Source organism: Cladophialophora immunda, assembly GCF_000835495.1.
Source record: "Cladophialophora immunda strain CBS 83496 unplaced genomic scaffold supercont1.1, whole genome shotgun sequence".
In the NCBI taxonomy this organism is placed as follows: Eukaryota; Fungi; Ascomycota; class Eurotiomycetes; order Chaetothyriales; family Herpotrichiellaceae; genus Cladophialophora; species Cladophialophora immunda.
The window spans coordinates 504916-517994 of NW_015622541.1; the positions used below are offsets into that span (position 1 = coordinate 504916).

The 13079-nt window shown below is 55.6% G+C and overlaps 5 protein-coding genes across 5 annotated transcripts; 3 read left to right on the plus strand and 2 right to left on the minus strand.

Moving 5' to 3' along the window:
* The first annotated feature begins 121 nt into the window (after positions 1–121).
* On the plus strand, positions 122–3194 carry PV07_00150 (pre-mRNA-splicing factor ATP-dependent RNA helicase PRP43). Its single transcript, XM_016386580.1, has one exon. The coding sequence runs from the start codon at positions 419–421 to the stop codon at positions 2714–2716; it is 2298 nt and encodes a 765-aa protein (XP_016253508.1). The 5' UTR covers positions 122–418; the 3' UTR covers positions 2717–3194.
* A 377-nt stretch (positions 3195–3571) lies between these two features.
* Positions 3572–5999, plus strand: PV07_00151 (uncharacterized protein). The gene is made up of 2 exons (XM_016386581.1): positions 3572–4733; positions 4790–5999. Exons 1-2 carry the CDS (start codon positions 4031–4033, stop codon positions 5218–5220), a joined length of 1134 nt encoding a protein of 377 aa, XP_016253509.1. The 5' UTR covers positions 3572–4030; the 3' UTR covers positions 5221–5999.
* Positions 6000–6035: 36 nt separating this feature from the next.
* On the plus strand, positions 6036–8420 carry PV07_00152 (uncharacterized protein). The gene has a single exon (XM_016386582.1). It carries the CDS (start codon positions 6113–6115, stop codon positions 8168–8170), a length of 2058 nt encoding a protein of 685 aa, XP_016253510.1. The 5' UTR covers positions 6036–6112; the 3' UTR covers positions 8171–8420.
* PV07_00153 (uncharacterized protein) lies at positions 7265–10779 on the minus strand. Its single transcript, XM_016386583.1, has 4 exons — positions 10273–10779; positions 10006–10205; positions 9429–9924; positions 7265–9328 (listed from the first exon to the last, which is right to left on the minus strand). Exons 1-4 carry the CDS (start codon positions 10434–10436, stop codon positions 8491–8493), a joined length of 1698 nt encoding a protein of 565 aa, XP_016253511.1. The 5' UTR covers positions 10437–10779; the 3' UTR covers positions 7265–8490.
* A 188-nt stretch (positions 10780–10967) lies between these two features.
* Positions 10968–12811, minus strand: PV07_00154 (uncharacterized protein). The gene is made up of 4 exons (XM_016386584.1): positions 12490–12811; positions 12418–12440; positions 12002–12363; positions 10968–11951 (listed from the first exon to the last, which is right to left on the minus strand). The coding sequence occupies exons 1-4, from the start codon at positions 12522–12524 to the stop codon at positions 11052–11054; spliced, it is 1320 nt and encodes a 439-aa protein (XP_016253512.1). The 5' UTR covers positions 12525–12811; the 3' UTR covers positions 10968–11051.
* Between the last annotated feature and the right edge of the window lie 268 nt (positions 12812–13079).

The following is a 13079-nucleotide window of genomic DNA, read 5'->3' on the forward strand; positions in this document are numbered from 1 at the left end:
CACCAGAGCAGAGGTATCCGAGTGACGGGAAGTGGCAATGTCTCTGGACAAAAGGCTCGATCGATTATACCTGTGGATGAAAGGTGGAGAGTTGCGACCCGAGCACCAAAGAAGATGGAAATGCACTTGATGCGTTATATGCTTCACCGTAACTGATACGTCGAGGTACAGATTTCTCCGAGACGCAAATCTCAAAATATTTTCCTACTCTGCAAGATTGAACAGGCGGCGATCTGCCTGGAAACTCGTTGCTTAGAAAGTGCGAGGAGTAGGAAGCAACAAGTTCCTTGACAGCCTTTGCGCCCGCATCTCTTTGTCTCTCATTTATCCTTATTCATCTCCTACCGTGCTCCCCAGCCACACCACAGACCGGTTGCGCCGTTGATCTCTCCCTCAATCCCTCCGCTGGTCAGTGGCCATGGCAGCCAAACGCCCAGATAATCCTGACGGGATGCCCGCGAAACGTCAGAAGACCACCGGTGGAATGGATCCCCAGGACAACCCTTACCTTGCCCATTGGTACGACAACGAAGCCAATGGGTACACAAATGGCTCCTCAACCCCTCCGAACCGCAGTGACGGACCCCTCGTCGACTTCCAGCGGCACAAGACCACCGCTGCACTGGCTCAAAAGGCGGAAGACTCCAAAGTCAATCCTTTCACAGGCCGTCCGCATTCCGATCGATACTTCTCTATCTTACGTACCAGAAGAGATCTCCCCGTCCATGCCCAGCGAGACGAATTCCTTCAGCTTTACCAGAAATCCCAGATCCTTGTGTTCGTGGGCGAGACTGGTTCGGGAAAGACGACGCAAATCCCCCAATTCGTCCTCTACGACGACTTGCCACAGCAAGAAAAGAAACTTGTTGCCTGCACGCAGCCTCGTCGAGTGGCTGCCATGTCGGTGGCGGAGCGTGTCGCGAACGAGCTGGACGTCAAACTTGGCGAAGAGGTGGGTTACAGCATAAGATTTGAGGACATGACAAGCCAAAAGACGATTCTCAAATACATGACCGATGGCATGCTGCTCAGAGAAGCCATGAACGACCATGAGCTTACCAGGTACAGCACCATCATCCTCGACGAGGCCCACGAGCGGACATTGGCTACAGACGTGCTCATGGGTCTGCTGAAAGAGGTGGTGTTGCGGAGGCCAGACCTCAAATTGATCATCATGTCCGCAACCCTGGATGCTCAAAAATTTCAGAGATACTTCAACGATGCGCCCTTGCTCGCCGTTCCCGGTCGGACACACCCGGTCGAGATTTTCTATACTCAAGAGCCCGAGCCGGACTATGTTGAAGCTGCAATCAGAACCGTTCTGCAGATACATGCCACAGAACCCGAAGGTGATATCTTACTCTTTCTCACCGGAGAAGAAGAAATCGAAGACGCGTGCCGAAAAATCTCGCTGGAAGCCGACGAAATGATTCGTGAGGCTGATGCGGGACCGATGAAAGTGTATCCCCTCTACGGCACACTTCCTCCTGCACAGCAGCAAAAGATCTTCGAGCCAGCACCGCCACCGCAGCGACCTGGTGGCCGAGCGGGTCGGAAGTGCATTGTTGCCACCAACATTGCAGAGACTTCCCTGACCATTGACGGGATAGTGTATGTGGTTGATCCGGGCTTTTCCAAACAGAAGGTGTACAACCCACGCATTAGAGTCGAGTCTCTTCTCGTTTCACCCATCTCAAAGGCTTCTGCTCAACAGCGAGCTGGTCGTGCCGGTCGTACTCGGCCCGGAAAGTGTTTCCGTCTTTACACTGAAGGTGCCTTCAAAAAGGAGCTGATCGAGCAAACTTACCCCGAGATCCTCCGTTCAAATCTCTCGTCTACCGTCCTAGAGCTGAAGAAGCTCGGGATTGACGACCTTGTGCACTTTGACCTGATGGACCCCCCTGCCCCGGAGACCTTGATGAGGGCACTGGAGGAGTTGAATTACCTGGCATGTCTGGACGACGATGGTAACTTGACAACCATGGGCAGGCTTGCGTCGGAATTCCCTCTAGATCCAGCACTGGCAGTCATGCTCATCTCTTCACCCGAATTCTACTGTTCGAACGAGATCTTGAGCTTGACAGCTTTGCTGTCCGTGCCCCAGATTTTTGTAAGACCTGCGTCGGCGCGAAAGCGTGCCGACGAGATGAAAAATCTCTTCGCTCACCCGGATGGCGACCATCTGACCATGCTGAACGTCTACCATGCCTTCAAAGGCCCCGAAGCGCAGGGGAATCCGAGACAATGGTGTCACGATCATTTCCTCAGTCTTCGGGCTCTACAGTCTGCCGACAATGTGCGCCTACAGCTGAAACGAATCATGGAGCGAGAAGAATTGGAGTTGATGTCAACACCTTTCGAGGACAAGAAGTATTATGAAAACATCCGGCGAGCACTTGTGTCTGGCTTCTTCATGCAGGTGGCGAAGAAGGAAGCCAACGGCAAGACTTACACGACGGTGAAAGACAACCAAACTGTACTTTTGCATCCAAGTACGGTGCTCGGGCAAGAGAGCGAATGGGTGGTTTACAACGAATTTGTGCTTACCAGCAAGAACTATATTCGGACTGTCACGAGTGTGCGCGGCGAATGGCTGCTCGACATTGCACCGGGTTATTACGACATAGACAGCTTCCCCAAGGGCGAAGTCAAGACGGCGCTTCAGAGGATCGCAGAGAGGGTAGCTCGGCGGCAAAAGATGAGTCGTGGACGATAGATATGCAGCAGGTACAGATACAGCATAGACCAGATGCCAAACATGGCCACATGGCACTGCAGAATCAAGCGAGGCAGTGGCTGGGTTTGCCCTACGAGGGGCAACATAGACGAATAGTCGAGCTTCACACCTTGAGAGGCGGGAGACGCTAGAGGCCCTTTGCAGCACCGACAAATCTGGACCCAAGTTCGAATCGGAAAGAGTTTTCTAAGCGGTGAAAGAGTCCTGCAGCATGTCAGCATTTCCTAAGCCATTGCTCTGCGACACTCGTGCCACCCAACGCACACTCCGTCGGAGAGACCCTAGTCGCACCGTCGACTGTTTGACCGCATGAACCAGATCTCCTATGTACTGTACGATTGATAGAAGAGACGGAGGCGCCACAGAGCCACGGGTGATGAACAGGGTTCGGGAACTGGCCCATGGCACCAGGGTCTGCGGTCACCTCAGGCCAGTGGCGATGATTCCGCCCTCACACCAGACCGCCAGACCGGTAGCCTCGCCCAGCCCTTACAAACATGCCAAGGCAGATAGACTAGAGGAAAGACAGTTCCGTTGACAAACTACTTGCTGTACAGCTGCATCTTCCCTTACCAGGTTCCGTCGATTATCCACATCTACTGATCACTCGAATAGGTCTTTACGATTCTCCCCAGCATGCCCAAGAGCGGTCTGAAACCCATGGCAAGCTATATCTTGGCTGGAAAATTGCCATTGGGCGCCGAGTCTCTGGGGTCCCTGGGCGTCTCACTTTGGCTAACCCTTGGACTCAGCCTCAGCAGCTTTTCCTCGCTAGTTTGCGTGCATATCCTCCCTGCCTGTCTCGCCGAATGACGAACCACCGGGTCGAAAGCCCTCCCACATCGCACAAGCATTGACATTCGACCTCCTGCCTATTTGACAGCCTGAATCGCTGACCCAGCTGGAAGAATGAGCCTCACAAGCCCGAATATGCTGCGCGCCTAATCCCTCGCTCGGTTAACAGTTCTCCAAATACTGGGGGGCGGTGCAATGAGCGAAAGATATCTACGGCGCCTCCGTCGGTGGAGGACTTTGTGGCCGCTTGTGTATAATGTGCTTGTGAATTGCTCTTTTGCAGTTGACCGAGTGTCTTGGTTCCAATCGTTTATTTCCCAGCCAGCAGGTCGTTCCCCCGAAGATCTGACGTCTGTCCTTTTAATAGTTGCCGCTGGCTGTGTCTCCCAATACTGGCTTCTCTTGAGGTTTCCTTTGCCCGTTTTGCTTTGCACCCTCTGATGCGAGGCCAATCCAATGCCAAACAAGTTGAATCGTCACTAGAGAATCCAAGAGACCATGGTCTCCGACAATCACTCACTCTACACATCCGACCTCTTGATGGCGCACCTCCGAAGACAAGACACCTTCAATGATTCCGACTACGAGTCGTGCCCCGTTGGAGGCCAGTGGTGGAAGTGTGAAGATGTCAACTATCCAACATTCATCGGGTGCTGTTCAAGCAATCCCTGCTCTGGGCAGATGTGTCCTTCAGAAAATTTGTATCCCATGGGCTTTGGGCCTGTCACAGCTCCTGTGCCTGACTATCCAAACCATTCTTGCCCATATGGTGGACTTTGGTATACGTGCGCCGACAACTCTGTTCCCTTCCAAGGCTGCTGCGATAGCAATCCGTGCAATGGCCAAGGATGCCCCGCCTCTGATCTACGAGCTGCCGGTGTTCATACAGTTGTCGTGGCTGGAACTTCGACCTTCACAGTACCCTCATCGGTTGCAACGACGAGTTCTGCTTCCGTCTCATCGGCATATGCTACGACAACATCAAGTACGGCCTTGCCGCAGCCAGTCTCCAAATCAGTTGACACGGCTGCTATAGCAGGTGGCGTTGCTGCCGCTGCGGTTGCCTTGACGATCATCATTGGACTGGCAGTCTTTTGCCTCATACGGCGCCGAAGGACAAAACAATCTCTGCAAGAATCCACGCAGTCGGGACGAGAGCCACATGAATACAAAGCATTTTACAAGGATCCTTTGGGTGCAGGTAGGTCCATTCGCCCTTACCCGGTTTTGCATGTTTGCTAACGGCGCTGGCCTCAGTCTTGACACCACTTCCTCGATACCCAGGAAGCGCCTCCGCTATTCAAGGCCCCTTCTCGCCTGCTCCTGCTTATTACTCGCCTCGAGCACCCACGTCGCAAGACGGAGAACCCCAAGAGATCATGGGACTCGGCCTGACCGCGGATGAATTCAATCGACGCAACAAATCCAGGTCACCTGTCAACCACAACGTCGAGGGCCCTGTTGAACTTGCGACGCACCGCTTCTCAGCGAACCGTCCCGATGCGGAGGCTAGAAGCCCTCTTTTGGAGTCGAGACCAAAGGATAAACCCACCGACAAACCGACGACAAACCGGAAGCCAGATACGCGATCGCGACTACGCAGTCGTGCAGCCGTGGTTGACTTGCGTGCAGAAGTTTCACGGAGTCCTTCAAGAGGTCCAGCGAGGGGTTTCGATTCTGACGACTGAGCGATGGGGAGATTGTTGTTGTGCATCAATCGAGACAAGGAGAGATCAATGTCGAAACAGAACAGTCGACTTTGTTGCTCTCTCTTTTTGGGAGCGGGCGAAACAAGGCCTTGTCCACGAATAGCCCATGCGGTCTAAAGTTGATATGACAAATGCTCGAAAGTCAGATTTCCACCTGGTGTCGCGACAACAGTCTTCCGCCAATCGTCGTGATGGAACAATTACTTGAACGAGGCACATTACGGTTTCGACCCTCCTAACCCGTGTCCAAGAGATTCATGGAATGGATTGTTGGCTGCAGTCCGGTGTCGCGCGCCGCCCACCAACCGGATTCAGCAAGATTTATCCTTTTGGCCCGACACTCTGAGTCAGCGATACGATGTCGACGTGTCGCCGCAGTTAGCAATGACGGACGCAGATACACTCCAGCCTCCATTTAAAAGGTTGTGCGTAGGAGCTCGAGCGGTTTTCCAGCTGTGCATGCAAGGGCTTGGGGTTGGGATACATGCTAATTGTGCCGGGAGGACTCTGTGTAAGATATCGGGTGATGGTATTTGCCAATCTGGACAAGACTCGCTGTCGCGCAGGAATGGTGTCGTCTTTGACGCCAATGGACGATTGAATAGTGTGAATTAGAAACCGTGGCCCAGTCCGTGCACATAGAAGAAAGTGGTGAGGCTGAAGGCGGCCACCAACTCTGGGACGAGCGCATAATACACGCCATCTGATTGGGTCGGGGATCTCTTGGCATCATTATGTAATCGAAATTTTTCTTGTGGCCCCGGACGACTCCTTTTGAATTTCCCTGGAGGTTTGGTAGAACGAGTGCGGCGCCCATTCGACTCTAATTTTGGTTGCGGAGCTCTGTTTGACGTTGACGGAAGGGACATCTATGTTCTTGAGTCGTCGCCTTCCATGCGCACCGGGCTATTATTCGGCTTCTCCTTCGTCACTCCCCGTTCGCCGAGCCGCCAACAACAACACCGCGGCTCGCAAACTCAACAGCGTTGCGCAGCCCTCGGCAGAGTTCCAGCCATTCAATCGCAGAACCCGCCAGGTTTATCCGCGGGAGTACAATGCCGTGTCGATCGCGGCGAGGATGGAGAAAATCAACAATAGAGGCCCGCTGGGCCGGGCGAAGCGGCACAGACTCGAGCAGCAACGGTCCCGACTCCAGGACGGCACCCCCGACCAAGTCCTGACGATCGAAGCAGAGAGTCTTCTCTCAAAACGGCGGCAGAATGATGGAGGTGCAGATCATGACGAGGGGTCTCGAGATGAGGGAGGGGAGACCTCGCCGTCGCGGTCCTCGCGTCCGAAGCCGCACACGGAACTCGAACTGGAGATCGAGGAACTCTCATCCACCGGCGACGGACTGGCCTACGCACCGGACAGCAACGCCTTCGTCTACGTGGTCCCCTTCGCGGTGCCCGGGGACAAAGTCCTAGCCAAGACGTTCCCGCAGCGGGAGGAGAATCCACGGTGGACGCGCGTCGACTTTGTCAAACTGCTCCGGGCCTCGCCGCGACGCGAAGGCGTGACGCCGGGGTGCCGGTACTTTGGGACCTGCTCGGGCTGCCAGCTCCAGATGCTGCCGTACGAGGCCCAACTCGCGCACAAGAAGACGATCGTGGAGAAGGCGTTCCGGCACTTCTCGAACCTGGACCCGTCGCAGATCCCGCCCGTCGACGACACCGTCGGCTCGCCTCTCCAGTACGGCTACCGCACGAAGCTGACCCCCCACTACAGCGGGGGTCCGAGGGGGAAGCCGCTCCGGCGAGGCGACGACCCGCCCCCGTTCGGGTTCATGAAGAAGAACCTGCCCACGATCTTGGACATCGAGCAGTGTCCGATCGGCACGCCGATATTGAACGAGGGCCTGAAGATCGCGAGGGAGAAGATGCACGAGTCGTTCTGGAAGAGCAGGACCGGGGCGACGGTTCTGTTGCGGGAGTCGACGAGACGCGAGATGCTTCCGTCAACGGCGATGGCAACAGATACCTCGTCAGGGGCAGGCGAACAGGTGGAAAAGGGAACGGACGAGGTCGCCCCAGAAGGCGATAATTCACAGGCTCCAGCCCTCGAATCTATTCACGACCTGTCGTCCCTGCCGCTCGCCTATGCCGGGGAGCCAGTGTCCACCGAGCTCTCGTTCCCGTCTCCGACCTCCCCGGAAATCATATACACGTACCCTCGCTTCCGAGACATCAAGACCTACACGTCCGACAACAAAGCCTTGACGACCGAGCACATTGGGCCCTACACGTTCACCACGCGGGCGAACAGTTTCTTCCAGAACAACAATTCCATCCTGCCGACTTTCCTATCCTACATCCGCGAGAACCTGCTTCCTAAGACGACGACATCACTCACCGAACCAACGACCACGGCAGCTCCCGTGTCTTGGATCTCCGGCGGCGCGTCAGAAGGAGCCCCGAAGATCAAATACCTGCTGGACGCGTACTGCGGCTCGGGCCTCTTCAGCATCGCGCTCGCGCCGTATTTCTCGTCGGTGTTGGGCATCGACATCGACGCGCTCTCCATCTCGTGCGCGCGGGACAACGCGAAACTGAACCACAGCGCCAACACCACCGCCGCAGCAACGGGGCAACAGGCCGGCGAGAGCAACACGGGCTTCATCGCCGCCGACGCCCAAGCGCTATTCACCGACGTGCCGTTCCCGCCGTCGCAGACCCTCGTGGTCATCGACCCGCCCCGAAAGGGCGCCTCGCCAGATTTTCTGCAGCAGCTGTGCAACTTCGGCCCGCGCCGCGTCGTGTACGTCAGCTGCAACGTCCACACCCAGGCCCGCGATGTGGGCATGCTGGTCGCCGGCTTCGGCGGGCGGTGGCGCTACAGTATCGAGAAGCTGGGCGGGTTCGACTTCTTCCCGCAGACTGGCCATGTGGAGGGGGTGTGTTTCCTGGACAGGGTCGAGCAGGGAGTGTGAGATTCTTGATTCGCCGATGGAGGACATGCTGGGTGCATTGGTGGATTGGGATAGCTGGATGTCTGAGGAGGCGTTGATAGCGCAGAAAATCACTCGTGAACGGAGTTGTCGTTGCTGTCCAACCCATTTCTTTCCTCGGATGGCAGAACTGTATAATTAGACACCCCCTTAGTTCTTCTCCTCCTAGCAGACCTTTTCAAACACATGGCAGATCCGACACTTTTGGAGCCCCCATTCTGCCATTTTCGACCCGGTCCGATCTAAATTACCGCTTCTGGCGCTTCCATCTCATAGGAGAAGGTCAGTCAGGCGGGTCCAGATTAGAAACGCGCTGTGTCCTTGGAGTCCTCGTCCTCGGCATAGCCCTTATTCTCATGCTCATCTCCATCCTGATCCTCCTCTGCGTCTCGGGTATGGAACCAACGTCGCCCCTCGGCCCACGCCTTCCACGCGGGCCCGTCCAAGTTCTCAAACCACAAATAACAGGCCATGGCGGCCTTGAAGTCCGCGAACCTCGCGAGGCCGAGCTGGGCGGAGCGCTCGTGCAGCTGGGCGACGAACCAGCGGCGGTCGGGCGGCGTGAAGGTGGCGCCGATGCAGCCGAGCAGGAGCGTCCAGAGGACCAGGGGCCGGTACTCCTCGCGGCCGCCGCCGGGGGTGAACTTGAGGAACTTCTCGGTCAGGGCCCGGCGCAGCATGGCCGCCAGGCGCGGCTTGATCTCCGAGCTGTCGATCTGCGGGTACGTGACCATGTCGTCGTACAGGAGCGCGCCTAGCCGCGTGATGGCGAAGATCAGCCTCTCCTCCTCGCTCCCGGCCTCGGATAGCGGGATGTCCGGTGGCAGGCCCAGGATCTGGTGGTGGTTCGCCCGCGCAATCGCAAGCAGCCGCCGCCACTCCCGCGTGCATTCGTACCCGGGCTCCAGGTTCGAGAGATCCACGGTGACGGCGGCGGTGCAGAGCAATCGCTCGCGCAGCTGGCCAATGTGGTCCCGCGCAGGAAGGCATAGAAATCCAGTCCCCAGTTCCCCAAACGTGCCGTTGCGAAGGGATAGTTTGACATTCTTCTCAGTGTACTCGGTGAGGAATCTGTCGTATCGTTTCAGAAGCGGCAAACTAGGGTGTTGTATCAGGGTTGTGCAGTTGTTCAGGCTCCATCTGTAATGTTTTCATCCAACGGTTAGAGAATGGGGCCAAAAATCCAAGCAAAGAGAAACCTCCCCCTTTTTCCCTTTTGGGGTTCAGGGAGTCCACGTACAGCCATATCATTTCGGCAATGCCGATAAGTTTGATCTCTTCTAAGCCGCCCTTGGCCTGGATGAGGAGGTTCATGGCACGCATATGCTCAGCGTGTGGCACCTTCCTGCCGTACCGGGAAAGGAAACGTGCATTGAGCGTCGGCGGCGGCGGGTGGCTCTCGGGAAACACCCGCTTGTCCCAGTCTAGTCCCTGGTATGACAGATTGTATACGGCCATCACAAGTGAATCGGTGGGGATGGCATCCGGGTCCATATTCTGTATGATCTGCCTCACCAGTCGGAGGGCCTGGGTGTGATGAAACAGGCGCAGGCGATCGAACATGTCACTATACCCGTAGGCATGGTACATGGCTTTGCCGAAATCTGCCACGCTTGCGAGGTGGACGTGATGAACAGCAGCGCACTCCTGTGCAGCCAAGCGCCATTGCCGCCGGCCTGGATGGACGGCAGGCTTTCCTTGGACCTCTATAAGATCAGGCCACAGCTTGTCGTAGGCTTAGAACGAGTTTCAGTCAGCGAGGGGTTCAATGGGTCACCATTTGTCTCTCTTTGTGGGGGATAGCTGGAGTTGCGTACTGTACTCGATGAGGTCTTGAAAGACTGCTGGATGCTCTGACGCATTGTAGGGAGAGAATGGATCCCTTTTGCTCTGGGTCAGAGCATTGTGGACGAGCACCTTGGAGGGTTCTGGCTGTTGGTCATCTGCGCCATCATCGGCGGTACTTTTTTCCTGTCCATGCCGTTGTGATGATTCACGCTCCATCTCCCTGCGGAAACTGCAATGCCTTGTCAGCAAGGAGATCCATCCATAGGCTGGTCAAGTCCCCCAGACTGTCTGTTTACCTCATCTGCCTTTCCCATCGAGCGCGTCGACCGACATACTTGGCGGCATGGCTTCGGGCTTGTGAAATCTTGATGTTCTTGTCCTGACCACTTGGACGGGAACCGGGGTCATGGATCATGAACCGGATCGTTATTGGAGCCGACGAGGCGTTGGTGGACTCCATGGCGCTGTGTGAAGCGGTGATGGTGGGAGGATGCGACAAGGCAAAAGCACCTGAGGATTGACAGGGCGGACGGACAATGGCCCTATCTCTCTATCAAGTGCTTCCATTTAATCTCTTAACAATGTTGCTTTCCACGCTCATCGATGAAATCTGACAACAGCGCCGACGCCGAGTTCGTCTTCGTGCAGAGTGTTGTAAGAGGAAAAGCGCTAAGTTAGTTTGGTCCCAACTCAATGGCGCCTCGGCCAAAAAGAAACAGTAGTAGTAGAAGAGGGAACAGCCCCTGGCCTCAGCCCTGACAAGAAATAGCAAAGATAGACGGCTGGCTGCTGGTGAAGCGAGGTCTAAAAGAATGGTGGGCTGACTCTGCCAACTCGATTGGAGGGGATTATATAATCGTTTTGCTGCAGCCGTCCTGCGCCATCCAACATTGAGCCACTTGCAAGGCTCACGGAGCTCTGGCTTCGTCCGTCTCATCGGATGCCAGATGGATCACGAGTCATTACGCCATGGCTTAAGGAAATAGAGAGCTAAAAGGGTTCAAGGCCGCCGTCAGCGGCACTTGTCATGCTTTTTTCTCGATTCGTCACTTTCTATCTCGTCAGATCTCGATGTCTAAGTGCTGCCGGGACCTCCCAGCAAAGCAAACCTCCTGACGATGCTTGGGCCTATCTCGTCATACTCGGCCTTGGTGTGGCAGTAACTTCTGAACTCAGGCGTTTGGCCCAGTAGACTGCCACCAAACCAAGGTCCGTGTCTCTGTCGCTTGTGGGTGACGACTTGGACATCCAGACCACCACTCTTGGCTCCACCGCTCCGAGCCTCGGATGCTCGGATACGAGCATCAACCAAGTGTCTGATGTCTCGCTGTAACCTCCGGCCGAAGTCCTTGTACAGGGTCGAACCGCCAGACAGAACAATGTTCTTGTAAAGCCCTCGGCGAACGTCTATCGGGGATGATTGGATAACTCCATCGACCACAGTTGGGAGGGGGGTGAGAAAATCCGAAGAATAGATTTCAGGGTTGAAGAAGATCTCGGGAGCAAGGAATCGCTCGTATCCGACGTCAATTGTGATGGACCTTCCGTTGGGTTGGGTCACGGTGTGCTTGAGAAACCGGTCGGGTTCTTTGTCGTAGCGGGCGAACTCTTTGACGATGTCGGGGCAGACATAACAGTATTCCTCCTTGACCTTCTCTGCTGTCTTGAGACTGCTGTCTGGCTCTCCTCTGTCCCGCAACAGGCTCTGCACAAAATATGTGATATCCCGCCCAGCAATCGGTATGCTCTTGATCGATGAACCAATAACGTATCCTTCAGCGACGGGAATGATATGTGTGACACCGTCCCCTGAATCGATGACAGTGCCCGTTAGAGAGCGGTCAGTCACTTTGGAGGACGTCCAGGAAGCAGCTAATGCGAGAACGGCTTGTACGGCAATGTATAGACCTGCGCAGTTGAAGGACTCGAACATGATCTCGGCGGTGTTTTCGCGGTTTTCGGGGGGGTTAAGAGGCTGCAAACCAGTCAACGCTTAGCCATCAGGAGGAGTTCATCAACACCCACGGGCTCTGTCAGGAGAAAGTAGTGGTCTTCCGGCTCCACTCGCAGGTACTTGAAGATGGAGTTTGACCAGAAACGTTCCATGTAGTCCCAGTTCTCGATCTGACCATGTCTGATGGGATAGTTGATGCTGTAGCCAGGACCAGCTGCCGCCGCAAGTGCTTCGTCCCCAATGAAAAAGTCGAGATCTTCTGTACCCCGCTTGCCCGCCAAATTGGAACTGGGTCCAGCACCGCCAGTGAGATAGGAGGGTTTGTTGGCAACGGCCGGTCTTCCCGAGCCTGTTCCTGCGGCGCCGCCGCCAGCACTTTTCATAGCAATGGCCGTGGGGAAAACGAAAGAAGGGGCATCATTTCCGGCGAAGCCTAAGCCGGGGGAAGGTCAGAAGTGCAACAAACATCGATGGCCGACCGACGTACCTAGTTTCGAGAAGCCCGTTCCGCTTGTTGGCTGTCAGCAATCGATTCCTCGTCTGGAGAAGGAACACATACTTGTCCATGACAACGGCAGGAGTTTGAGAGGCCATTTTGAACGGCTAGTCGCGGACTGCCTCGACGAGCTGCGACGGATGCGACGATGCGACGATGCGACGGATGGAGATGGACACGATGAGGACGTCGCTAGGATCAGTCGGTGCTTGTTGGAGGGAGCATTGCCAACGGAGAGCAAGGAAAGGAAAGGAAAGGACCAGCAAGCCAGGCACCGTATTTCCACCCACCGAGGAGTGCAGGCAGCTTTCAATTGTGGGCAGGAAGACGAGTCAATTGAGGGACGGCAGTGAGACGAAACGCTGGTGGTAGTTGGGCAGTTTGGTGGAAGCAGTTTGGTGGGCTGCCACCTCGCAGGCTGGCATCCGCCGGGCAAAGTGGGCTTGGGGATTATGTCATCCATCCATCCACGTGACTGCGTTTTCAGTCCCACCATCGTGCCGTATGCAAGTACACAGGATTGTATTGTCCTCAAATCCGTCCCTTGAACAAGACGTACGAAGTCGATGAGCGACCGTTAGATGCGATGGGTTCTATCGGCACGTAGCCTGTCTAGAATACCACATCTCCAGCATAGGGGCAGTCAGTCCATG

Excerpts from the sequence above, each read along its gene's own strand:
- PV07_00152 (XM_016386582.1), top strand. The coding sequence starts at position 6,113 with ATGTTCTTGAGTCGTCGCCTTCCATGCGCACCGGGCTATTATTCGGCT.
- PV07_00153 (XM_016386583.1), bottom strand. The coding sequence starts at position 10,436 with ATGGAGTCCACCAACGCCTCGTCGGCTCCAATAACGATCCGGTTCATG. Across the intron at positions 9,925-10,005 it reads TCAAGACCTCATCGAGTACA|CCTACGACAAGCTGTGGCCT; the intron begins GTACGCAACTCC and ends ACTCGTTCTAAG. Across the intron at positions 9,329-9,428 it reads ATTGCCGAAATGATATGGCT|ATGGAGCCTGAACAACTGCA; the intron begins GTACGTGGACTC and ends AAAACATTACAG.
- PV07_00154 (XM_016386584.1), bottom strand. The coding sequence starts at position 12,524 with ATGGCCTCTCAAACTCCTGCCGTTGTCATGGACAA. Across the intron at positions 12,364-12,417 it reads AACGGGCTTCTCGAAACTAG|GCTTCGCCGGAAATGATGCC; the intron begins GTACGTCGGTCG and ends CCCCCGGCTTAG. Across the intron at positions 11,952-12,001 it reads ACTTTCTCCTGACAGAGCCC|CCTCTTAACCCCCCCGAAAA; the intron begins GTGGGTGTTGAT and ends ACTGGTTTGCAG.
- PV07_00151 (XM_016386581.1), top strand. The coding sequence starts at position 4,031 with ATGGTCTCCGACAATCACTCACTCTACACATCCGACCTCTTGATGGCG. Across the intron at positions 4,734-4,789 it reads CAAGGATCCTTTGGGTGCAG|TCTTGACACCACTTCCTCGA; the intron begins GTAGGTCCATTC and ends CGCTGGCCTCAG.
- PV07_00150 (XM_016386580.1), top strand. The coding sequence starts at position 419 with ATGGCAGCCAAACGCCCAGATAATCCTGACGGGATGCCCGCGAAACGT.